The 27,619-nt window shown below is 37.0% G+C and overlaps 1 protein-coding gene across 5 annotated transcripts; it reads left to right on the top strand.

Annotated features, from left to right (window-relative positions):
• Positions 1–624: 624 nt before the first annotated feature.
• LOC116166100 (histone-lysine N-methyltransferase, H3 lysine-79 specific) lies at positions 625–27,619 on the top strand. Of its 5 annotated transcripts, XM_031480943.1 has the most exons (12): positions 625–895; positions 6,645–6,685; positions 6,737–6,875; positions 6,926–7,066; positions 7,116–7,301; positions 7,350–7,766; positions 10,446–10,667; positions 10,709–10,898; positions 10,956–11,185; positions 13,948–16,129; positions 23,365–23,480; positions 25,215–25,345. In XM_031480943.1, the coding sequence occupies exons 1-11, from the start codon at positions 818–820 to the stop codon at positions 23,451–23,453; spliced, it is 3,915 nt and encodes a 1,304-aa protein (XP_031336803.1). In that variant the 5' UTR covers positions 625–817; the 3' UTR covers positions 23,454–23,480; positions 25,215–25,345. The 5 variants fall into 5 exon arrangements, with proteins under 5 accessions (XP_031336803.1, XP_031336800.1, XP_031336799.1 ...); XM_031480940.1 differs by lacking the exon at positions 23,365–23,480 and having other exon boundaries at positions 626–895; positions 10,709–10,883; positions 25,215–27,619; XM_031480939.1 differs by lacking the exon at positions 23,365–23,480 and having other exon boundaries at positions 626–895; positions 25,215–27,619.

The following is a 27,619-nucleotide window of genomic DNA, read 5'->3' as shown; positions in this document are numbered from 1 at the left end:
AGTGTGGAATGTGAAACTAAGGTAGTTCATCTGGGCGGCTTGAATTTTGAACAAACAATGTCAAAACACAAATTTCATCAGAAAAATGACTAAACGCATTTCATAAGTTATTTTTGATGCCCACAGATGCAAATTAGAGTTGTTGGTCATATCAATTTATGCACCAAAGTTCCATTAGGTACCAATTCCTTTGGGAATACTGTGAACTCATCCACTCAAATAAAGATTTGTTCAAATTTGACAAAAAACCGCCGCATGACACGCAACCGTTTTCGTTTTTAAATTTGAACTTAGGACGCAGTGACGAGCTTTCTCATTGGTTAAAACAAATTTGGATCACACAAATCACTGGCGGATCAATGAACCCATAAATATTGTAGATACAGTCCGGTTTTTTATGAATAATTATTGTCAAACGAACTGAGCCAGAATGAAGCGCAATTCCCATTATTGGTGGGACGATTAAAGTAACGCAATAATAATAGTTTCTTATAAAACGGGAAAGGGGAATAAAACTAGGATGCACCTGTAGAAAGTAGTATCGACAATTTTAGTTAGATTTTTAAATCTAGATTTGCGCAGAACATCAATGCTATCTTCAAATTTAAAAATGTTCTGGTGGTAATCCTGCACTGTAACTTTTGTTCTCGCCGAACGTAGTGCGCAAGCACTTTTACGCTTTGAGATGGCGTGTTTTGCTATGTGAAATCCAAGTATAATTGATAGAAATAATAATGGTTCTATCACTGTTGTAGTGGACATGTTTTTAAAAGATCGTGTACAGTGTGTTGTTGGTAGATAACGGCTGAATCCGAAAATGGAGCTAAAATTGCATTCTCCCGCGGGGGCAGAACCTGTCTTATATACTTGGCCGTTAACCTCAGGACGTGGAAATGTAAGATAATTATTAATTATTTGTTCATTCTTGGGATTGGCAGTATTGTCATATTCGCGTGAATCATTTTCCTCTTATCGTGTTTTTGTGAATCCCTAGTCATTTTTCGAGCTATTTTGTTGTACACTTCGGTGTTTGGGGGGCCCTCGTTATTGCAAACCCATGACTACTGGATGTAAATAAACAAATATCGCGGTAATTTGTTTATATTTTATTGTGTTGCTAGTGTGGAGTGAATACGATTGCATAAGTTTGTGTTTATGTAAAATAGTTATCATTTCGGTGTAATCTTTTGATATCACACGTAGTGTCATAGTCTAATCGACACATTGAAAAGCCTTCCTCGTTATTAATGTTAAAGTGGCGGCGGAGACGGCCTGTATCCAAAGAATTTTTATTTACCTATTTCAGCGAACTGCCCGCGTAGGTAGTGATAACCAATAAATAAACGTAAAATTAAGAGGCGTCCATTTCATCGTTGTGATCAGCTGATAAGGGCAACGTGACCACACGCACGTTTTGTGTATACAAATAATGAGAATTCGTTGCACTTGCAACTTATGCATATTATTACTACCTACTTACGTTACTTATCATTGAAAATTGCAAGTGCAGGAATAATTTTAGAAACATTGCATGGGAGCTTAATATAAATAAATATGACAATAGGCGATACACTTACCTTCTTATTTAGTCTAATTTAACTTGCACAGTGGCGTAGGTGGTGACAGATTAGGTGTATACTTTGGGGAAAATAAATTGTCGATATGTTAAACTGTTTTTATTTCTGTTGACATTAGAACCTTGACCACCCCTATTGAACAGGTTTTTAGTGCACTTTCACTTAAAAAAAATAAAAAGTGCACTTTTTCGCTCTTGATGTCTGTCTGTCCGAGTCACGAAGGCTCCGGAGCTACACCACTTACAGGCTTGGGATTGGTGTCATTCGATCAGAAATTAAATATTATTTCATGTTTGTATTCTTGTTAAGGCATGAAATGTCCATAAGGGCTATTAAGATCGAAAAAACAAATTTGAAAGTGCACTTCGCCTTTTGCTCACAAGCGGCTTAACGAATTTTTTCTTTGAACCTTTGCATGCGGACACTTCTTGTTACTGGTGAATATTATTTTTTAATTAAACCAAAATTGTGAATGTTTTCGCATGGTAACTCGGGAACGGAAGATCTTAGGGTTTTGAAACATTGTGTATATGTTACTTTAGGTTTAAGTAAAAAGAAGAACCGTATTGAATTTGGTTTTGTCTGTCCGTCCGCCTGTGCGCCCGGTAACTCGGGAACGGATGGTGGTCCAAGTAAGAACCCTGTTGCATTTGAGGTCACCAAAGTTCCATATGAGAATGTCGTTTTTTGAAAGGGTTTTTGGTTGTCCCCTTCAATACTCGGTGGTTCCTTGTTTGATTTTGATTTTTTTGTATTAAAAAAGTGTGCTGTTGTTGTAATTGCTGATATATTGAAAACAAAGTGTCGAATGAGAGTAGGTACAGAGTACCCACAAAGGGAAAATAGAATGCACTTTTTGGTTCAAACTTAAAACGGCAAGATCACTCTCTTAAAATATATGGGGAAGAATACAAAAATTTAATTAGTAATTAGTTAAAAGAGATGCAGAAAAATGTTTATTACAAAAGTTTCTTTACAATGACTGTTGAATAATCTGCAGTTTTCAAAATAAGTATATGAGGTCAGGTCAAAAAGTTATCGAAGCTAACCTCATTTTGTTATATGTATATTTTAATGTAAAAAATAGCGTATAGGTACAATCGTTATAAAGAATATGTTGTAGTCGCAAGAAACAGTAGACACCGAAGTAGACACTAAATAAGTTCTCAACAAATGTAAGAAAAAGTTAGCACCCCCCAAAATTTCGTTTCCCCCTCTTTAATTTTGCGTTCAATAAATTTTTCAAAATAAGTATATGGGGTCAGGTCAAAAAGTTATGGAACCTGACCTCATTTTTTAAATGTGTATTTTAATACAAAAAATAACATTTTAAATTTTTTGTTTTAAAAATATAACACGCCAAAAATGTATTCCTACCGTTGCCTTCGCAATTGTTTGTGACAGCTGGATTTTAGTTATTTTATTATTAGATCTGACAGGTCTTATTTGAAATAGTGTGGTTGCCCATTCGCCGGGGAAAATACACCAGACTTCCTACTTCACCTATTTTAGTAATACTTCATGGAGATGGACTTCATCAATATTTCTATCTGTTCTGCTGTGCGTCCGTCGGTCTGGAAGCATCCGCAAAGAAATTGTAACTATTAAATCTTATTCTTGTCCGTGAGCCAGGTAAAAAGTTATGTGCCCCATAAAACAGCAATAAATTCTGTAAATTTCGTAATAACATTACCGGATGCGTTTAGCGCTTTAGTTCTAATTTTTAATAGCCCCTCCCCCATTTGTCACAGCTACAAAATTAAAGGTATAGGTTGCGTTGATATATGTCGACCTTGATGCTTTTGGTACTCGAATAAAAGGTCTCGTGGGGTCAAAATTCGACTTCTTCGGGACTATGTTGTTTCTCGTTTGGTCAGTCAGTCAGTCTTGTTTAATTGTAAAGTTGTGTAGAAGAAAAGTAGAGCGTTTAAAGAATTTTCTTTCCGTGGTGATAAAAGTGAATGTTAAGGCGAATGAAGCGGATGCGTATTTTCACGTTTACGAGAAAGCTTAGTCGGAGTGCTGTAGTTATCGAGCTCAGTTTACATCACTAATTAGAACGAGGTCTGTCGTCTAACTAAATTGAGATTCAAGTGCTATAATTGAAGTTGAGAAGTGAAGTTTCGAAGCAATATCACCTGGTGTTTTGTGTTTGTGCGTCATTTATAGTAAACTGCAGTCACGACCGGATATTTTGGATTGAGATTTCTTTAATTAATTGTTCTATCAATCGCTTGTTGCGTGGTATGTGTTGTTCTGGCCCCGAATGCTTGTTTTTCTAAGCTTATTTGATTGTTTTGTGTCGAATAAGTTTGTTCATCTGTAAATGATCGGTTTTGTGATTAATCGAGCCCAAATTACGACCCAGGTAAGAGTTCTCAAGTTAAAATTTTCCATTTCGTGCCCAGAATTACATCAGGTGTTAATTGAAAATCTGAATATCTAGATTTTCATCGTGGACGTGCCCTAACAAAACTATAATCACTTCTTTTAAAGGTGTTGCTAGTACCTGTGTTTAATTGAGCTAGCTGGACAGGCGCTTGTGGGTGGTTTAGTCACCGTTTTACGAACATTTTTGATTAAGGCTCAAATTTTGTAGCTGCTCAGACCAAAAGGGAAGCGGATTGATATAAATTTTTTAAGGACATTTTGTATGTCACTCTCACTGAGTAATACAAGTAACCTACATTACAAGTCGTTCTTGATTGGGACACTTGCAATAATTGTGCTATCTAATCTGCAATTAATTAAAGACCAAACTCCAAGTGTCTTATCGGTAGATGGCCATCACACCCACAATAGCACCCCAATATTCCATATTACTTTTATTATATATTTATATTATATATATATATATATATATATATATATATTAAATTTGAAGTGTTTAACAAAAATGTTCGCCCCCCCTGTTCATATATATTTTAAAGGTGTACTGTACTACCTTTTTTCTAAACCGTACAAGTCTTGGTTACGATATCGCTAACCACTTCCGAGAGCCAAATTAATTTCGCATTTTGTCTCACGTAAATTTGTACGCGCGGCACCAAATTTTTTATTTATGGAGCGGTTTTCTTGAAATTTTAACGGCCAACCCCCTTGAATTAATTCGATGGAATCAATATATCAAAAAATAAGTTTGACACGTTCTGTTGGTGAATGAATTTCGTTTGACAGATATCAATCAACCGGATGTGGCCTTTTTGGCGGTGGCAGTGGCGGTAGTGCAAAATTGTAGAAAGTTTAGAGAGGTCAATAACTTCTACCTCGACTCATTTTATTTGTCCCTCTCTTATTTTATATAGGTCAATTTCTTTAGGAGGGACTTTCGGAATAAGAAGTCAATCCTCTACCAAGCGCCAACGGTCTCTCCGGAGACACAATACATGCCATATGGTTAATTTCGCAGTGAAGATGTTGACACGTAATTTTTGCAAAATTTTGACTACTTTTCATACACGATTAACCAAGAATTAAAGATATTAAAAAAAAGGGAAGCCATCTTACCTTATTATAAGGTAAGGTGTTTACTATTCTAATAAAAAAAAAAAACTTTCCTTTGAGGTTTTTTCCTAATTCCTGGGTAGAAACTGTTTGGTTCAGTACTGTAAAAAAAAACAATCTCATCAACAAAACTTGCAGGTAAAATTCCCCATCGTACTGGGCTTTCCTGTAATCCCCCGCGTTCGTTTACTACAATTCTGCAAATCGCGATAGCTTGAAATCCCTAGGAATGGCAAAAAAATTTCCATGATCTCTCAAAATCCCTGTCATGTTTTGGACTTTACCATGAAACCCGTTTGGTAAGTGAAACGTTAGTAACAGCTGATTTCCACTTGCACTTTTCATTGGGATAACATGTAGTTTCGTTGGCCAAGAACTAAAAATTGACGTTTCACATTTGGGAAGAGTGACGGTCAAAGTCTATAAGCACGCAAATGGCGATTTAGTTCTATTGTTGCCGTTTTCATGTCGCGCGACTTACGATACTAAAGTAATATCGTTTTGCTCCTGTTTAGTGTAAGTAGTTACTCTGAGCCCACGTTGCAGCTTTATCATGAACGTACTATGCAATCTGAAGCGTTTCAGGAACTTTCTTCCCTGCAATTAGGAGGTTGGTATTGTCCGCGTAACACACTACAATATGACTACATCATGCAGTCACGGAATCACATTCACAACGGTCCTAACCCAGGCCCAGCGTTCTACATCGCAATTTCCTGAAGGCTGACATTTGGTAGCGCTTCACAGTATAGGATTCAAATAGATTCAAAGCAATTCATCTTACTTCATCACTTGGTAATTTATGTAGTAAGAGCGCATGATTAACAAGGTCAAATGCCTGAGAGAACTCAATAAACAAACCTAACGCAAATGATTACTATTCAAGGTATTAACAATTTTCGTTCGTTTGTTTTATTCTTATATTCATATTTGCAAAGCAGAGGCGTTTATATCATATGCCCTTTAAGGTAGCACCCCCAACATCGGATTTTGTTAAATGTAATGGCACATATTTGCTAATTCATTGCTGTATTTTGGAATGTTTGGTCCGCCCATTGAGCACATTTTTTTAAAAATTGAGGGTTAAACTGAATCATCGGTAAAATGCATTTAGATTCAAAACTACAAACAACTTTTTCTAAAATTTATTAGCAACAACTTTAACAGTACTTGCCCCACAAACTACAAGTTTGCAAGTAATTGCTTTGTATTAACAGTTAGTGTAACCACGTACTCACATCAGTAAAGTACCTTAAACCACTCTATATCAATAGCTTTAATTGCAAGTTTGAAATTGAATAATTAATTTGAAACAGTTGAAGATGCCTCACAAGAGTCCCATCAATATATTTATCACTCTTATGGCTTTAATACTAAACCACTGTATATTACTTGCTCATTCACTCGCAAGTTTGAAATTAATTAAATTAAAAAAGTTAGGGGTGAAGTTGAAGATTGGTCCTCGATAAACAAATTTTTCAATCTGATCTGAATTCACATTGGGGAATTTATATGCACTTGTCTTTAACAAAATGTTGAATCTAAATTAGGTTAATATTTCAGGACAAACACGACGGAGCTTTGGAAATTGTGGAGACGATCAGGTAAGTGTCGTATATTTTCTTGCGAAATCGTTTTGAAAGTTTTGGTGATAGGTGGGTGTGCGAAGATTTACCGGAACTGAAACTGCCATTAGAAAATAACATTCTCTGTGATTATGACACCCACAGCTATGATAGTATGAAGTCTCTATGTGATAGGTTTAATCGGGCTATCGACAGCGTCGTTGCTTTGGTACGTCGAATTCATTTTAATCTTTGGAAATGTTGCACGTCGGGTTTTAGGAGAAAGGGACGTCGTTAACGGCTCAACGATTAAACAAGTATCCGTCAAGAGGTTTACTGCGGCATATCCTTCAACAAGTTTATAACCAGGCTGTTACTGATCCCGACAAGTTAAATCAGTACGAACCATTCTCACCGGAGGTGATACTACAAATTGTTTATAATTGTGTATAATCATGTTGTGGAGTAGGTATATGGCGAAACATCGTATGACCTTGTTTGTCAAATGATAGACCAAATTGAAATAACTCAGGATGATATTTTTATTGATTTGGGGTCGGGTGTTGGGCAAGTAGTTCTGCAAGTCGCTGCCGCAACACCCTGTAAAGTATGCCTTGGAGTGGAAAGAGCAGAGGTTCCTAGTCGCTATGCCGAAGTAAGCCTGGCTGTTACCATCCACTAAATCGTAACCCATATTTTTCAGGCTATGAATAAGTATTTTCGTTCATGGATGCAGTGGTATGGCAAAAAGTTTGGAGAGTACAAACTAATTAAGGGAGATTTTCTGATGGAAGAGCATCGCGAGAAAATTACATCAGCGTCGATCGTGTTTGTTAATAACTTCGCGTTCGGTCCGTCCGTTGACCATCAGTTAAAGGAACGGTTTGCCGATTTAAAAGATGGGGCTCGTATTGTTTCGTCGAAGAGCTTTTGTCCGCTAAATTTTCGCATTACCGATCGTAATCTCAGTGATATCGGTACTATTATACATGTTTCTGAAATGTCACCGATGCGAGGATCCGTCTCTTGGACCGGCAAACCGGTTTCTTATTATTTGCATATTATAGATCGTACCAAGTTAGAACGCTACTTCCAAAGGCTTAAACATCCAAAAAATAAGGTAGGAAATTATGATTGTTATTTTTGTATGGTGAACAATTTAATCAAACTATTTTTGCCAAACAGAAATACAATTTTGCTATCCCTTTACTTTTTAGTTTCTACTGAGGCTCCCAGAGGGCGCAGGCGTAGAGATACCACAGTTTATGTTCCGTTATTTACAGAATAATCAAAGAAGGGATCAATCGTACCCATATTCACCTACTGTTTGTTACAAATTGTTTGTACAGATTTGAATTAGGAGTGTATTGGCAGTTTCTGTCATAATAAGTAGCTTTGATTATAAAGTACATTGATTTTTTTGGACACTTAAGATCTGTACGTTTTAGTTCATGGACATGGATACCAGGCACAATAACCATGAACTCCTACATCATAATAAAAAAAGGTGTAGAACTTAAGTCGATGTGTTACTCTCAATGTAGATACCTAATAAGTTGGTTAAGTGATTAAATGATCACGTCTTATCGATCCATGTTTCATTCCTTTTTGAGGATTACCTGCTTCTCCTATTCGATATACCACGCTTGTAGTTGTGGAAGAAATTTTTATATTTTCCAGCGTAAAATTGTCATACAAAACATTTTCGTTATTTATTTTTAGTAATTAGAATTATTTAAGGGCATAATCATAATATATGGCATAATCACCCGATATGCAAATAGTTTTCACAGGCCTCGTGGCCATCTTTATTTAAATTGTATGCCATTATGTATATATTCTCGTTTTGGGTTTTCTCTTTTTTAAACAATGCAAGGATGCTCGTAATTGTTTGTCATTCCATCAAAACAATAATTTTTGCATTTTGTGTTGGTTTTTTATCAGTTTTTTAAAATTTGCAACTATGAAGCGTATTAAGTACCACAGAATGACTTTATGCATAGCGCCATTATGCAAATTCGGACTAAACAGTTTTCTACTATTCAAGAAATGAAACAAATTGTTTACAAACATACAAAATGCTGTCGTATTGTACTATTTAATTCCCCTCTGTTTATGTAGCGGTTTTTATAGCATGTGGCACTGTTCTACTAAACACCTGTAGCGCTAATTGCACACTCATTTTTGACTATGTTGACATGTGTCAACAGGTAAACCTTTCTTACAGTTTTTTTGCTTGATATCACGGCACCATTCAAATTAAATTCACTGTTGAAGGACTTATTACCTCAAATAATCCAAAAATATTGTTATTACACCTTAAAATAGAGACTCTTTGACGATATTCCTAAAAGTGTGTATTCTATTGAAGCCACAGGCACTCATCCGGAGTTAATACACTTTCCTATCACATTCATTAAAATTCTTGACCACCATTAGGGCCTCTTTCTCCTCCTACTCGTACAATTTTCAATATATTTAGTTCGTTCTTTTTGCATTTGGTATCTTATAGTTTTGGCACCTCAACCAAGAAAAATTTTGATGATTAATTTGCCCAGTGGCAACTTTCTTATTTACTTAGATATTTTTTTGAAATTTTAACCAAAGACGCTTCTAGTAAAGGCAAACATATCGCATATTGTAAAAACGTTCTTATTTACGGAGATATTGTTTTGAAATTTTAATGATAGATGTTTCTAGTAAAGAAAAACACATATAGCTATGGCATTTTGATCAATGCGTGGAAAATGCGTTCGGGCGAAACCTCTTTTTACATATGAAAGAGGCTAATTCTTTGGCTTATGTTGTGATTCAAAGTTCATATAAACATAGGTTCGCAAACGCTTTGTTATTGATTTACAGGGTGTTATAATTTCACGATTACATATGCAAACACAAGATATAATTTCAAATGTGAACTATCAAAAATAATAAAAACAAGAGATTAACCAAAGAAAACCAGGACCTACTGGGCCATTTTAAAAATTTTACTTTCACTTAGGTTACTACCGAAAATTGATTTGTATTTTTTTTCACATTAACGTTCGCAGATTCGAAAAAATGGCAAGAGATCAAGAAAGTTCTAAAGAAACCAGAAAATTGATTTCTTATTTTACTAGCGGCGCACCCAAAAAAAGTTCAGCGGTAGAAAATGGAACATGACCCCTGAAAAACATCACACAACGCCTTTCATCGTTCCAAATTTGAGGAAAGGTCTTAAAAACGGAGATATAAAGAAAAAATTTAAAAAATCGTGAAATTTTAACACCCTATAGATCGGTAACGACCTATGTTTATATGAAATTTTAGTCATAAAATAAGACAAAGAGTTTACCCCCTTCCGTATATACATCATCTTTAGGAACACCCTGTATATTCCTTTGATACTTGAAAAACATAGGCTGTCTAGTCTCCATTTTGTTTTGACACCCCTCTTCAGTCTTTTTTTCTGTAAATAATGAAAAATATACCCTAAAAATTGCGGTTGCAGTTCTACGCTTTCCTACCAGGGAGCCACCACTTTCAATTGTTTAAATAAAAATTGATTGCTTTGTTTTTAACCATTTCCAAAAATCAAATCTTTGAAGAATGATAAATTGTATTATTCTGCGCACGCGTAGAACTATTGAAACGTTAAAACTCGCTCATTAAATTTGGCGTATTTACGACATTTAAATAAAGGTTTTAAAGTCACTATTTTGTGATTAGTTATAAATTTATTCAGACACACGCATTGAAAATTAGCAAGAGATATGTAATCATATGAGCGGAAGTAATAAGTGTATGTTTATAATTTAAGTCTGCCTTGATCGAAGAGGAAAGTAATAGCAGCAGTACTACACGCGGATCCAGGGACAGGGCACGTCGAGATTTGACTAAGCAAATGAATGACACGAGCAGCGATAGTGAATTCGACGACCTTGATAGCAGCTATGGGCCGACAACTAGGCGCGCTTGGTCGGATTGGTGCTCTACGAAGGGGAAAAGCAGCCAATCTGAAGATGATGTTATCACTCAGAAGGTAAATGTGCGTCTTTAGCGTATTGCTCAAGAGTGTTTTAGGTGAGGCGTCAACCGAAAAAATTGCGACGCAAACTATCACGGGGAAAAGCTCCACCTCAGCAGAAATTAACTCTTCCACCTGTCAAGGCGAGACGCGGCAGAATGAAAAAAGGCAAACCAAAGAAGACTCTGAAGATAAACGGCTTAGACTTACTACACAGTCAAACACTTTTGAGTACGTCTCCTCAAGGTTGAAAACTTGATTTGTTTTAATCTTTGTAGCGGCCTAAAACAATTTTTGTTCTAGCAATTGGTAAGAAGCTACCACCGGCGCCCGGATGCGTGGATCAACAACTCACCGCCCTTAGTTCAGCCATGATTCACAATGAACTGGACATTCCTCAGGCTCCCGAAAGCACTCCCTACGCTCTTCAAATTTTGATGCACATGCTAAAAGATCAGTACATGACGATGATTAACCAACTGAGAAAGTCGAACTACAGAAATACGGTTGATTGTCAAATCAGACAGGAAAAGGTAAGTTATTGCGGTAGAAGTCAACCAGCAGTCTGTCTCTCCGTCTGTGTACTCGCATCGTTTCGAATTTTCCAATTTTATTTTTTATTTTTAGTCTGTCCATCTGTGTTTGTCGCTTGTTGTCTATATTGGCTTGAGATAGATTATTTTTATGCAATTTGTAATTATCCTTTTCTTTGAAAAAAATACCGATCTTATTAAGGATTTAGAAATAGATCACTGCAATGGTACTGTTGACTTTCCGTACCACCCTTGTTCGTGGGGAATACCAAATAAAAATGTGTATTTCGAAACCAAGCAAACCAGATCGAAGTTCGCGAACTTAATACGCGATATTGTTGTTATGCACTGGAACAAAACGCCAACATTCCGCTGTTTGATATTTAATTTTTTCTCAATTAATTAATCTGCCTTTAGCTATTTTAAGCGTTAAAGATTTTTGCCTCTGAAAGGTACCACCTTTCCAATAATTTGGTAAAGCTCAATAAAAACTGATTTGAAGACTCATCGTAATCGCGCGCGAGTCAAATAAACAACCTAAATATCTAATTCGTTGTGACGGAATTAGTTCACTTGTTGTTTGTTGACGAAAATCTAAATAAACCACAGATTGGAACCCCTGACTTCTTAAAACTGCTAGGATAGGCTTCATAATTTTGTTAAAACAGTGGGGGGGGGGGTTGTTTTAAGAAAGCCTTCCTGTAAAATAAAATTTCAAAACCCTAGGATTGGGATCAAATCACTTGAGGTCAGAAAACAACTCAAATTTAGCAACTTGAAATGACAAGTACACAAAAATCTTTAATACTTTGAGCGAAGCATCTGCCTTGGCCACCAAAAAAACATTAGAAACCTTGACCCGCTATAGGTGTAGTAACGCTAATCGCTCGTATCTGACCGGGATTGGTTAAGTGAACACGAACAACTACTTGTTCACACCCTGCGCTTTCTTTGGGCATAATGGGGGCTGCTAATCAGGGGCGGACTGGGTAACTGCGGGCCAGGTGGAATTGCATAGGTAACGGGCCATTAAAGTATTAGTGTAGTAATGAAGGGGGCGGGGGGTAGCTCTGAGGTGCACCACAAAAACACTTTCAAAATACTACGATAAAAAATGATAAATTCATTGTAAAACACTTCAATTAAAACAGAATTTTTTAACAACTTAACATCAACCCCAATTAGAGAAACGTGTTAATAATTTATTAATAGTGCAAGAAACTAAATACAGCACATACTTATAAATTTCCAACGGGCCATTATGACGTACAGGCCAGGTGGCAATCGCCCCCCGCCCCCCCGGGCCAGTGCGCCCCTGGTTATACACTGCCTTTTTTTGAGCCCCGAAAAAAAATTGTCTCAGATCGACCCGGAAAAAAAATTTTCTTATAGAATGTGGCCTGTAGAATCCATAATTTCAAAAAGTTCCAAGATTGGGCTACTAGTTCAAAAGTTACAGCCCTTTGAATTTTCTTTCGAAATTGGTTTCTAGTCTATAACTTTTGATTGAGAAGTATGATCGAAAAAGTACGAATTGATTTTGGATTCTACGCACCCAAATTAATAAGAAAAAGTGTTTTCCCGAGAAATTTTGGTGTAGTTGAATTTTTGGTAAAAAAGGAAGGTTATACACAGGGGCGGACTGGGTACTTAGTATTAGTGTAGTAATGAAGCTGGGGGGGGGGGGTAGCTCTGAGGTGCACCACAGAAACATTTTAAAGTACTCCTTTCTCGAAAATCAATTACCATACAGTTTTTTTAAATTGCAGCTGATAATTAAAAGTAACAAAATATACAATCCACACGAGGTGCGTCACCTATCATTGTATTTCAGCACTTTCAAAATACTACGACAAAAAATGATAAATTCATTGCAAAACACTTCAATTAAAACAAAATTTTTTAACAACCTAACATCAACCCCAATTAGAGAAACGTGTTAATAATTTATTAATAGTGCAAGAAACTAAATACAGCACATACTTATAAATTTCCAACGGGCCATTATGATCTACAGGCTAGGTGGCAATCGCCACCCGCCCCCCCGTGCCAGTCCGCCCCTGCTGCTAATTCTTTACTACTATCAGTCATGTGTTCGTTCCAGTTTTTGAAATCGCACCACAAATCTTTCCACATACGTGTAATAAAATCACTTGATAACTTTGCTAAAAATTCAATTTCAACGCACTTAAAAATGGTACACAATGGTTAGGGAAAAAAAACGTATAAATAAATCTTTAACAGTAGAAAAATTCGCATATAATTTTTAACGCACGTAAACAGTGTATGCTTAGGCTCGCGAACTCAAGCAAGAAGCTCTCTTTTTCCCATCTTCTTTACTACTTTAATCGCGTGGTAGAAATCCTGAAACAGGAACGGAACAATCACGACTACCTTACTCTTTTAAACGAATAGTAAACCTGCATTTTCGTCACGTGCTCGGCTTTTTACAGAACAGAATCGTGACAACCGCGCTAGCTTGCCGCAATACGTTTCTTGATATGAATCGTTATCGCCAGACATATTTTCGTTCAGGTTTGCTATGAAGCGGTACATTGCATGTGCATTTCCCTATGTTTACCAAAATATAAATTCGAAAAATGACTTTTTAAATACGAAGCAGCTCCAAAACCACTTACTTTGCACCTTAACTATCACGACAGGTGGTGATTTCAAACGATGTTGACTGATAATCCACTTAGAGTAGTTGTAACTTTGTCTCTTCCCGTTTGACCCATACATTTTTTGTTTTTTATTTATAGGAGAGGAACAAACGTCTTCAAAATCGCGCCGCTCAGTTAGAAAAGCAAATTAAAGTGTTGATAGACGATAGTGTAGCCCTGCTGAAAGCGCGGATGAGCGAGTTAGGCATAAATGCGACGTCGCCTGTTGATTTGTTAGCAAAAGCAAAAGAGATAGTATGCCGTCATAAAGAGTTGCAAGCAAAAGCGAGCAAATTACAAATTCAGGTCGCTAATTTGGAACAGGAGCAAAACAACTACGTTTTGGAACGTCAACAAGAAATTGTAGAAAAATACGTTAAGCACGATGTTCATCATCTCTCGCCGAATGCGACTCAGGAGTATATTCTCAAGGAAATATCGTCGACTCTCGCTCACCGCAAGAAATTACACAACCAAGTCTCGCGTCTAGAAACAGAGTTGCATAATTTAGAAAAGTGTAACGATGAACGTAAGCAGACTCAAACCGTCTTAACATCACGCCCGACACAACCAGCGGCGAAAGTGTCACGAAAAAGTCGCGAGTACAGAACGAGATCGCAGGATTGGCCCGATGTTCCCGACATTGGCAAAATTGAAGAGCAAAATCCCGAAATATTGGCGCAGAAAATCTTGGAGACCGGACGTAAAATTGAAGCAAGCAAATTGTCGACCACTAGCTCTAGTAAAGTCACGTCTCATTTGCCAAACGGTGTCAAAACCGCAAACCAAGTCAATCAGCGGGGAATTATTCGGAATACAATGCCGGCCCCTCTACCTGCTGCCAAAAGGGTTAAGTCGACGAACTTTGTGCCACAACGGTCGCAAGAAACACCGAGAATAGCTAATTTTGAAGATAGGCTGAAAAGTATCATTACGTCCGTTTTAAATGAGGACCAACAAAATCGTAACAAAGCTCAGAGCAACCATATGTACAACATGAACAGCAATAACAATCAGTATTCGGTCACTTCACCAGCAAACCCGCCATTCAATAATAATATCATCCAGTACAATCAATTCGCCTCAAAAATTGAAGAGAAATCGAAATATAAATTTTCACGATGCGAAACATTAGTACGGCCAATGGATGAATCGCGCGCAATTGAAAATCACATGAACATTTCCGACTGCTATCGGGAACCAGAGCCTCCTCGCGGATCGCCGCAGGTCGCAAGACAATTAACGGCGGAACAACCCGACTACACTCAGGTGTCCCCGGCAAAATTAGCACTGAGACGGCATTTATCTCAAGAGAAATTGGCGGCTCAACTCCCGACCTACAATCACAACGATGGTCTGGTTGCCACAAGAACTATTGGAGATCTGGTGTCGGGTGAAATCGAACGTACTTTGGAAATTTCGAATCAGTCAATTATCAACGCCGCAGTTGACATGAGCGACATACAGGGCACGACAACGTTAACTCCAAGGTCAATGGTTAATGCAAATATACCTCCTCGGCCAGAAAGAGTTAATGCAAAACCAAACACGGAATTAACATCACAAAGTAAGGAAACAGAACCACTAATTAGGCAGGTTTATAGCCCGATTTCGAGACCATCATCAACAGAAGGCCTTGAAGGGTTGGCCTACATGCATCCACATAGTAAAATTAATAACCCGCCACACAACTCATACGTTGCCGCCCCCACGGTGTCGCCGCGCCAACCTCAGTATTCCCCGAGAACAACCGTTTTGTACCCGGTGCAAAATAGGTCGGGTTCAAATTATCCACCGGGCGACTACACACCATTACCGAGAGCGGACATTAAACCATATCATGAGTCTTACTTCAGCGACGTTAAACCGCCCATACTGGACGCCGAATTGCCGCGAAACAAATTTGTACCTGAGGGATTAGCAGCTAGTTTACAGGCCGCCCGCGTTCTCAACGGGCAGCATATTAAAGAGGAAGTGGACGACCGAATGAACGTATACTGTCGCCGCAACTACCTACCTCTGAATATGCTCCCTAATATTCCAACATATGTCGACGAAGAAGGCCCCATTAAAACTGAGCATATAAATAACGACTGCCAGTACAAACGTGACGGGATGACGGGAACAGCGATACGAAATCCCATTAAGAGATCGACGTACATTTTGGAAGGTCACAAAACGTTCTTGAACGACGTCTCCTCGGAAACCCACTCGAATACATCAACTCCGTTGGTAGACGAAGCGCCCGAACCTACGCGCATCCGAAAACCGAACGAAGAAGGTAAGTTGCTGTTTGTCATTTTTACTTTTTTATAGGTCCAAAACTTGCTATAAATTAAAATTTTGGTTTTGCATGTCACTTAAAATTTCTTTACTAACTTTTCTTTCGGTAGATAAAATTTAATTGGTAATGGACATTGTGCTTTAATTTTAGTTTGTAATGTGCGGGGCAAGTCATATCAATTCCATAGTTGTGTTTCAGTAATGCTATCGTGTAGTTGTAGGTAGATAAACTTATTCGTTTAGAATGTAAGCAGCAGAGGGAGCTAAAAGTTATTCAAAAACTCCATTTTTAGCGCATTTCGAGGCTATACTGTCAACAGCTTTTCGCAGTCTAGTTTATAAAATGACGTCTAGTTCTATTTTGTTAGCAGAGTTTAAGCATAGTGGTATTTGATATTTAAGAAGAGACAGAGACTTCTTTGGTCACAATTTGTCATGTAATTCTCAGACCTACTGCCGCGTTTACACGAGGCCAGTAAGTTCAATAGCTGGATTCTAGTAGCTGACCTGTTGAGTCTAGTGAATAAACATTTACATGAAGCCAGTTCATTGGTACCAATGCCTCCAGTCGGTCCGGAACCATGGATGCGTGCGCATTGAGGACGAAGATTTTACCAATTATGGGCATATCCTCTCTGTTGAATTAGTTGTTCAGGCACTCTTTCCCAGTATACTATTCGAAGAATTTCATACTTATCCGTACCCCACTTTTGAGGTTCCATTCACAGCAGTACACGAAACTAATGTTAAACCCAAGTGGCGCCAGTCCTCCTTTGAGTGGTGGGGGCGCCTACTACTGGTCCACTGGCTACTCTTGAAGCCAATTTCAACTGTACGGGATTGTAACTGGCTTTCACTGGTGTTTACACGGAGCCACTTAATGGGGTCAAGCTATTGACCTCATGTAAATGCGGCATAAGATCGCAATAAAAATTATTTTCTCTTCGCTACCATTTAAATAAATAAGAGAGATGGCATACTAAATGTTATAGACTCATTTTTATTACAAGGCGCGTTTTAAATGTAAGGTTGTAGCTGGAGGGGCTCACATTTGTTGAGCAAAGGGTAAGAGTCTAAGACGAACAATTGTGTAGCACACAACCAACTGGAGCATATAGGACTGACACAAGACAAACCTAATAGCGTTTTCGATTGGCAAAACTCGTGCTGCACGAGTGCAATTTTTACGTTCTATTGGTAATTTTAGGGCAATTTTCTGTGTTCCATTGCCAAATGTGATGCAACAATTACGCACTCACTGCAAATTTCGACGCACGAGGTCCGAGAGCTCATGGAGCTGCTAGTTAACAAATTTTCAAAACAAACGTGCGACAATTTGAATTTGTTTCTTGCGTTGGGAGAGTTTTTTGTCGTAATCTAGCGATAGCGAAGATGATGAACTAGCCATACCTTCTATTTTACAAAAAGTTGCACTTACTCATTAAACTGAACGCCAAAAATTGGTCCTTTACAGGAATTTCAAATTTATATTCCTCATCGTTTATCATAAATAATACTGAAATCGTTTGTCATTTTTTAGAATAGAGATTTGTCGATTACCTAAATCTAAAATGAGGTTATGGACAAATGACAACAAATATTTACGAATATTTATGTTCCACTGAGAGCAATTTTCACATGGATTTCTTCAGTTTCTCGTGCAGTACGAGTTTTGCCAATCGAAAACGCTATAAAGATGCTGACAGTATAAGCCAGTGGTTCCCAACCTTTTAGATACTGCGACCCTTTTTTTGTTCAGTATTTTTCTGACCCCTCTATGAATTATAATTTTTTAAAATACATAATAACATCTACAATAGTGTTGTAATTTTAATTATTAAGCGGCAGAGCAAGGCGATGCAAGCTTTACAGGGGGTCAGTGGAGCCATCTGTTTGTGAACACCATAACTGGCAAACGCTTGGACCGATTCGGTTCAAACTTTGGACAGTTGGCCTATATACCACATGTAGCAAGCCTATTCCAAGGTGCTCTTGCGCTTTTTAAGATCCGCTTTAGGGGTTTATTGGATAAGACAAGTAATAAATCCAGTAAATTTTACAGTCAGTTGTTTTATAAAAATACTCCCGATTTATTTGTGCCCTTTCATCTTCTGGAGCATACTTAGGCCTTGTACTGGGGCCCTTTGTACTACATCCCAGGCTAGAGTGGGGTCCTCCCCTCAATGTCACTCAAGCTATCCCACATGTGAGCTAAACCTAAGGATGCTGGAAGGGAATGTAGCTCTAATCGTAGGCATGTCCAGCCAGGATGGCCCCAACATGGAACATGGATCGTCTCAGTTGGACTAACGCGTCCCATTCACAAAATATGTGGTGTGTCGTCTCAACGTCTATGTAACATCTTCTACAAGATGTGCTTCTACCTTAGCCTAAGGGGAAGACCCGGCTCTGGACTATAAAACACCTGTTTTGAGGCCAGTCGGACTGATTTGTTGGTTTTCTCATTACCTTTCATTCCATACAGGCTTAAGGGTGTTGCTACTTGCTCTAGTGCATGGTGACATTCGGATTCGGAAACCAGCCTAGAGGTAATTTTACAGTGGTCAAGCGCCTGCAGTGGAACCCTGTTGTCACTGGAGATTCTAATAAATTTGTTCTTTATGTTATGCATAAGAACTTTTCTGATACTGAGCGTTACTCCTACAAATTCAGATTGGAATACAGTAGGAAGTTTGCCTAGTGGTTGGGATGTCACTTCTCTTAATGTGCATTGATGGGTGAGTGAGTCCGATCGCCCTTCTAGGATAGCGCCCAGAACTTGAGAGTGACCCACCTTAGTACCTCTGCTGGTGATGGGTGTAGGGGTAGTTCGCATTGCGAGTCTTTGCACATGTGGCAAGGTTGTGGAGAGTCTTGATCTAGACCATTGCTCCGTAACATAACATGGCAGTGACAGCCTTCAGGTATGGTCCCCAAAGTCTGCCAATTGCGCGGCAGCATTGCCAGAAAGCCCTTTTTCGGCTTTGAGCTGGATACCTTTGCTCCAATTCAGTTTTTTGTCAAGTGTGATGCCTAAATATTTAACTGACTGAAAATTGGAGGTGATTTTGGTATGGCAGGGGAACTCAAAAGACCCTCTACCTTTCTTTTTCTTATGAAGAGCTCCATTTTTATCGGGTTGATGGACAAGGAGTGTCCCCTACACCATTCTTTGGTTACTATATGAGTTGATTGCACCAGACTGTGTAGAGCAGCCTCGAATGTGCCGTTTATTAGTATGGATTCATTGCCTGCATACCCCAGCATAGGAGGAGGCTGTTTATAGTTAAGTTCCTGACTGTTTATAGTCCAGCGAATCCAACCTTTGACGCGGAGTTTAGATATGTATTTGAAAGTGATACAGCATGTATACAGTGTGTCCCAGATCGCGTGGGATTGCATGGGTAACTTTGTTAGTATTAAAGATAGAGAATTGGTTAAATGGGCAATGTTTTGCAGTTTTGGATGCTTATTTAAAATTTCCTTATGGAAATTCAAAATGTCGCATAGGTTCGACGTAAATTCAAAAAAAACTAAAATTGGTCATTTCCTTGAATGTCTTATATCATCGAAAGTATAAGAGATATAAAAAAAGTTTTATATAAAAGTGACTGTCTTTGATACGCTTAATTTAGAATTGATGTCAAAAAAAAATTCAAGATGGCTACTTTTGAGGAACATTTACCAACTTCCTAAAGTTAAATAGGCGCTATATGGGATTTTTAGATTACTTGATAGATTTTTTAATTCTCTTTTCAACGAGCCATCATAACATAAGATTGAAAATAAGATACCAATTATATTAACGGTTTTTATATTTTAATCAAGTAGGCTGTGATGATTTAAAAAAAAACCAAAACAAAATCTATTCGAGCCAACAAAACAATGAAAATAATTACATCAGATGTTTAAAAAATCAGGGGCGCACTCATGAGAGGGGGGTTTGGGCATTACAACTCCCTCTAAAATTTTATATAAGTAGACCTAGAAAAATTTTGATTTTTATAACATCACTTATTGACTATCTTATTATCCATACTTACATATCTACAAATGGTGGTATAACTACAAACTATCCGTTCGAAAAAATGTCATGCCATTATCCAGTTAAGCACATTTCAAGACACTTTGCTTTATTTTACACAATGTATTACCATTGATGCATTGTTCCAGGTCACATTTTGTAGGTCAGTAGGTGGTTTATCCGCAAGAATATCGAAACTAACAATTTTACCAGTCCGAGTATATGGACAGATGAATCTTATTTTTCTAACTACGGAGTGTTCAAATCGACATAATGAACACTATACTCGTCACAGGAAAACCTACATGTTGTAGTTTCACACCGAAATCAAGTAATATTTTTTTAAATTAATGTATTTTATGGCATAATGGGAAGTCATGTAATTGGACCGGTAATCTTCGTTGGATCTTTAACTGCTCACCATGATTTACAAATTCTCCAATAAACTTCCTTAAAGGATTTTTCTCAACAACGTACGTTTCGAAGAAAGGGTTGGTTTATGCTACCTACCAACAAGCTGGCTGCTCAGGTCACAATTCACGAATTATGTACAGTACATTAAATTATAAAAGTAAGTACTTAATTAAAAAATAAAAGTAAAGTGGAAGTAGCTACCACTACAATAATAATAATAATCATCAATGGCAACACGTTGCCTAAACTAAACTGTCTTGAAGTGTGTTTCACTAATAATGGCCAGTATTTTAAACATCTGGTGCAATGATTTTCATTGTTTTGTTGCCTCGAATAGATTTTGTTTTGTTTTTTTTTATTCGTCACAGACTACTTGATTAAAATACAAAAACCGTTAATATAATTGGTATCTTATTTTCAATCCTATGTTATGATGACTCGTTGAAAAGAGAATTAAAAAATCTATCAAGTAATCTAGAAATCCAATATGGCGCCCATTTAACTTTAGGAAGTTGGTAAATGTTCCTCAAAAGTGGCCATCTTACATTTTTTTTGACATCAATTCTAAATTAAGCGTATCAAAGACAGTCACTTTTATATAACACTTTTTTTTATCTCTTATACTTTCGATGATATAAGACATTCAAGGAAATGACCAATTTTAGTTTTTTTGAATTTACGTCGAACCTATGCGACATTTTGGATTTTCATAAGGAAATTTTAAATAAGCATCCAAAACTGCAAAACATTGCCCATTTAACCAATTCTCTATCTTTAATAATAACAAAGTTACCCATGCAATCCCACGCGATCTCGGACACACTGTATATTCTTACTAAATAGATGACAATAACATCAGTCCCCATTGCAGGAGGGCTGGTATTATGCTGTGAACGATTTCACCGCCATTCATTCTCTGTGGGAGTGAAGCGGGTTACCACTGGCCAGTTGGGATATGGCGCCGTGGTGGTTCCAGGAAAGTGAACGTTTCTCAATACCTCTGCTGTATCTGAGAGATTGTCGGTGTAGGGACCATGCTCTCGTCTGAAGCCAGCTGGGTTATTATATGAACTTTATGTTAGAATTTTATTTAGGCGGAATGCAGGAGACATGGATTCTATAGAGCTTCAAAATCGTTTTCATGCCTCCCTCTGACGCCCCTTCTAATCTCCTACTTATATAGTCTTAGGTTTGTCATGTAAGTTAGCAGAACTCGAGAGGGTGCTCTCTAAAGTATTTGTCCAAGATGTGTGTAAAGGAGAATATCCGTTACCTTAGGGTTGCCATAACTCCCTTGTAGTTAATTTCAAATGAAATTATTCTATGATCTAACATGGTCACTTCTGGAGTAACTTACCAGTTTGTTATACTGGGTGATCCAAAATAACTGAGGACAGTTTGAATTTCCCGCAACACTAAATGTGTATAATGTTGGTACCATATCAAATGTCATTTTTTTAAATGTAATGGTGGATCAATTAGATAATTAAAGAAAATTAATTTATCAAGCGCAGTTTCACTCTCCAGGTCATGATTTCAAATATTCATTGTAACGATGCCTGTGGAATAATCATGCTAATTAAACTAGTACTAACATGGTAGGTAGCCTGTCTTTCATTGAATTGAAGTAAGCACAATCGAGTGTAATATGACATCTTCTAAACATGTATGAAAGCATCAAAAGTCATCCTCTTTAAACCCTTCAAGCTTAAAAGGTAAGGTTACATGTTTAACTGTTTGCTTTAAAATGCATGGATCGCGATACAACAAAACTAAAATTCGCATAAAAAACCCTGCCAATGGATGGCGATTACTGCATAAATAAACTACCTTCTAAACATGCTTGCCAATGCCAAATTTTAACTGTCCTCCATTATTCTGGATCACACAGTCAAGTTAGAGATACTCGATGTCAGCCTGAGATCAAACACTTGTCAGATATTTAAGTAATGATTCAGCTCTGTGCAATCGTGATATCACAGCCACACAGGTATGGTGAAAACTATCCCGTGAGGTTGATCTTACAAACTTTCCCTTGATCTTCCAGGCGTCGCCTGACCACCGCTAGGTCGACAGCCCACGTCCACTACTGCATACTCCCTCAAGGAGTATCAAAATACTAGATCTAGCTTTCTTTGATTCTATAAAAATTAGACGGTCTTTACATTCCTTTAACATACCACGCAATGGTAGAAAAAGCGGCCTTCGTGATTAGAGTAGAGTAGTTAGTTGTAGTGGGTAGTGTTTAGATGGACTTGTGCAGCGGAATTAAAAATCAATGCATGAGCGAATTGGGAACTGTAGCAGGTGTAAGTAATGGAATGAAGGGATTGCATTATTGAAACACAACGACTTTTCATCCCTGTACATTTCTTTTTTAATACGGCACATAAGGTAATAACTTGTTCTATTAATCGTAAAGCTTTTTATTTTTAATATGAATTCTTTATTACTTCTAATGACAAATTCAATTCTGTACTGTTGTCTGCAATTATAGCTATAAGGTGTGAAAAATCTATGCAAGTTTGATAGGATAATTTAACTCAAACCATTCTTTGAGGCTTATGTTCAAAGTGAGTAATTCTAACTTGCAAAGATTACCCTACAACTCAACTATTTTTGTTGATGTGGAAATGAAAAGCTTTTCTATTAAATTAATTTTAACTAAACGATGTGCCATTTTATTGTTGGTTATTATGATTTGCTCACCGTTTTGGTTAAAAACTCGTCTTTGAAATTACTTAGTAAGGAAAATTACTCAATTAGATGATAATTAGAATTTTTATTTACTGTAGTTTACAATGACTTAGGAGGCAGCACAGTACAGGCATGCACACTTTTACGTGCACAAAATCACGCATGCAATTTACTACCTCTACCATAGTAGTTTTAGATGGCTGAGTAATTTAGGGTAAGTAGCTTCTTGCTATTATTTTTAATTTTTGCTCAGCTGTATTTTAATAATAATAATTTTTATGGTGGTGGTACCTAAAAACCCTATCTATGATAATGACCAATTTTAATATGTGCACCAAAATTATCTATAGCAAGTGTTGTCTTTGGTTTATTTTAGGTTACCACTTTTTTTTGAGCAAATTTAATCTCGGGGGCAAAAAATGATCATAAAAAGTGATCCCGCACGCTATTAATGATTAAAGCATTTCATTTGTAGGAACGGGTATAACAGAGAAAAGGTTGTCGCTAGAAAAAATTGATGTTTTTCCTATCTCCCGATCGCCATACAATTTTGGTTAAAGTCTCAAAAGTTTTATTTGCCACAAAAAGGGCCTACTTCTCTCAGCAGAAAGAAAGAAATTACTATACCGTTAAAAATGAAAAACGACAACCTAGTAACAGTGCTTATAATAATAATAATAATTGGCTATAGTGATACTTATTTTCATAGGGGTAAACACTTGTATTATGGTATTCATTTGAGAGACCTTGGTTTTTAGCGCATTTCAAAATAAAATAAAAAATGCGCTATTGTGGCGCCACTTTGTCCGTCCGCTCGTTTTGAGACGCTACTAGTTTTTTATCTTAAGAGCTATTGTTCTACTTTTTTCGCTATTTGGTTCGTTATGGTGTCGAGTCTTGCACCAAGGAAGGAATTTTTTCTGTATCGCTTACAAAAAAAGTTATTGTAAAAAAAACACATCTTTGAATATATTCCTCTTTGTTTTTCTGTGTTTTGGTTTGTATATATTGCTTCCATGCTGTTTTTTTTATGTTTTGTCAGCCTTTGTATGTCGCTATTTCAGCAACTCGTCCTGTTATGTAAGTCTATCAGGCTTTTAGCGTTTCGTTCCTCGGCTGTAAACGTGTATTTGTCTTCCATTGGTTGTTCCCACATTCTGTTTCCTATTATTAGGTCGTTTCCTTTGCAGAAGTCAATCATTTTTATTCCATTTTTATTTAGGGTATCCTCCCCATTCCCATTCCCCTGTTGTAGTCCTTTCCTACTCTGCTGTTCCAGTCTCCCATTATTTTCTTCTTTCAATTCATCTAGTATGTGTTGTATAGATCCTATTTCGATTCCCTCCGTTTCTCAATAATTGTTTAGCCCTCGCGATTTTTCTGAAGTTTATGTTTGCACTCTATTCCGGACTCACCTGGCCTACTATTTAAAAACCGTAAAAAATAAGGTTTTAATTTTTGCTTCATGGCCGTGCCCGATATGGTTATCTTTCCTAGAACCATCGGTTATTACAATTTCAAAAAAATATCTTTATAAATAAAAAATTTGACAGTTGCGCGCACATCAGCTGTTTACAATATGCGATATGCTTATCTTTACTAGAGACATCTATGGTTAAAATTTCAAAAAAAAGCGTGTAAATAGGCAAGTTGACATTGCACATGCGCAGATTAATCGTCAAGATTTTCCGTGGCTTAGGTGCCAGAGCTAGCCGCCACCGAATGTAAAAAGAACTGTTGGACATTAAACTATTATTGTTATTATTATTTAAAAATGGCTGAGATACACCCCTGTCTCAATTAAAATAGGACATACGGTACAGTAATCCTACCCCACATTCCCACAATTGAAATACTTAAATTATAATAGCGTGGATTTACATTTTGCCCTGGGACTAATTACATATTTTTGAAAAAGGTGACAATTTTATAATTAAGCGACTTTTAGATGCGGAAGCTGAAGAAGAGGGCGAGGAATCAAAATGGCAGGATAGAATTAGCTCAGGATTTGATAGACTTGTGGCTTTTGCTTCGACAGAATTAGATAAGAGAAGGCGCTCCACCGAAGGTGATAGCTGTAACACTTCGCCCGATTCCGGTATCGGTCACGGAGACCCGCCTCCCCCTTCATTGAACATACCGCCGATTAAGCAAGCTTTGAAACTGAATTGTATGCCCAAACCTTCCCTATTGAAAAAACCGAATATCGAAAATTCGCCGTCAACTGAACAAAACGACGAGTCAGGACCACCACGAACGCCATCTCCTTCGTCTCCCAACCTGTCGGTGCGATTCAGCCCTAATCCGCCAATGATAATTGAGAAAAGTCCGACGCGTTTAAATCCCGCTCTACTTAAATACCAACGGCACACTGAGGACAAAAAGCAAAAACCGGATCAGCACTACAAAAAGAAGTTTTTCTATCGAGAACAATGGCGAGACGATTCGTGGCAGAAAAGGAACGATAGCTTCGTCGGTTCGATGCGTGACAAATTTAAACCTAAGGGAAAGGACTGGGATTGGAATAAAGACCACACTAGCATTGATTATGCGCATGCCGATCACCAGAATAGTGAGTGGAATCACAGCCAACAAGAGCAATACGACGGATGGGCAAATTGACAAATGTACATCCTCTGCTCGAGTTTTTTAAATACCGACTACAATAAATGATTTTCAATTTATATATCGATTTCACAAAGCAAAATATGGATTGAGCGTCCCCTTTTCGTTGTTACAAGTTGAAAACGGAATCTCTTAGCATTTACGATCGAGCGGCACTCATAATTTGTCTAGTAAAAATACCGGAGATCGTAAATGCATAGTAGACTGTATATTGTGTTCAAAAAAGCGTTTACTAAAACCGTTTCGTTTTCAGTAAATGCTTGATATTTATTTTAAATTATCGATTTAGAATAGCGACTTAAAGTCGATAACACTGCCTCCTTGCTTTAATCCAACTCGTACTATTTACGGTGTTTTTGATTTGAATTTCTACAAAACTGACGAACGATCAATAATAATTTATTTTGTGTATTATTGTATATTTATCACACTGTATATATCTTCAGTTAAACTGTATGAAATGTATAGATTAGGTTTTAAGACATAGGTAGATATGTTCTTTGTATATTACACAGAAAACTGCAAGTTACATACAATGTAATTAATTGAATTGAAAAAGTTTCGAATTTTTAATCGATACGCGCGCGCTTTCAGATGGGTGAAGTTGTTTTTATTGTAAATTGGAATTTTGAAAATAACTTAACTAAACTCTAGGTATGGTACAAACACTGCCACTATCACTTGCTAGATTTTACCTCGATATTACAGAACCTTGATGTAGCAAGAAGCTTATGTTATTTTTATTCCAGTGTATACGAGAACTTTTTACTCTTTTTCAGTTTCAGATACCCATAACAGTCTTCCCTAGGTTTTATATAATTTTACCGATTAGTAAAAACCATCCCGATAACTTGTCCTCTTAAAAGTTCTTGTATATCACTTTTTATGTATAGTACAAATTTTTAATTTTATTAGAATATTTCATTTTGAGAAATGGCGACCGCGTTCATTTCGCTTCATTCTTAATTGCGGCATTTGGTCTGGTACCAAACGGATTTCGATTTCTTGATAAGTCAGGGATTTGCAATACCAGAAAAAGAAAAAAAATAGTGAGCGATTTACTGTACAATTATTGTTAGGAAATTACAACTGCCAGACGCGAGAGGACGGCCAACTGGTAGACTCGAAAATTAGATTCTTTTTCTGTTGAAGAGATTGTTTTCTTTCATCCAGGTATGTTATGTATACCAAATTTTTAGATTGCACTGTTATATTTGGTGATATTATTGTATTTATTAGTTAACTCTTAGTTTATGTTTTGAAAAATAAGGTTTATGTTCGTTAAAGTAATTACTTCTCGTTTTACTCTTTGATTGTACAAAGTTTGTTTTGTTTTATATAATTTTTACTCATTGTAGTATGTTTTTAGTGGTTACTTTAATGTTAACTACTTCTATTTATTGAGTCTGCATGGTTTATCGTTTTTATTGTTTTAGATTTCCATTCAACATTGAATGTAATTGCTTTTCAAAGCATAAAACGAGAGGGGTTAGTGTTGTTCGCAGTTTCATGAAATAGAAGACTTCGTGAAAATGTGAAACGATACTAGCCCAGGTTTCTTTTAAACAATTTTTGATGGGTCTACCTTTTCGATTATACAGTCTATTCAGTACTATGAATGTGAATAGTTGTAGTTTTAGACAATTAGGTATATGTTTAATATAAAAATAAGTTGGTATTTAAACATGTCACCTAACTGCCAATTATTTAATAAACACTTAATGTAAA

The sequence above is a fragment of the Photinus pyralis genome, unplaced genomic scaffold (genome assembly GCF_008802855.1).
Source record: "Photinus pyralis isolate 1611_PpyrPB1 unplaced genomic scaffold, Ppyr1.3 Ppyr1.4_LG3a, whole genome shotgun sequence".
Lineage (NCBI taxonomy): Eukaryota > Metazoa > Arthropoda > Insecta > Coleoptera > Lampyridae > Photinus > Photinus pyralis.
This window is presented reverse-complemented; position numbering and strand designations above follow the sequence as displayed.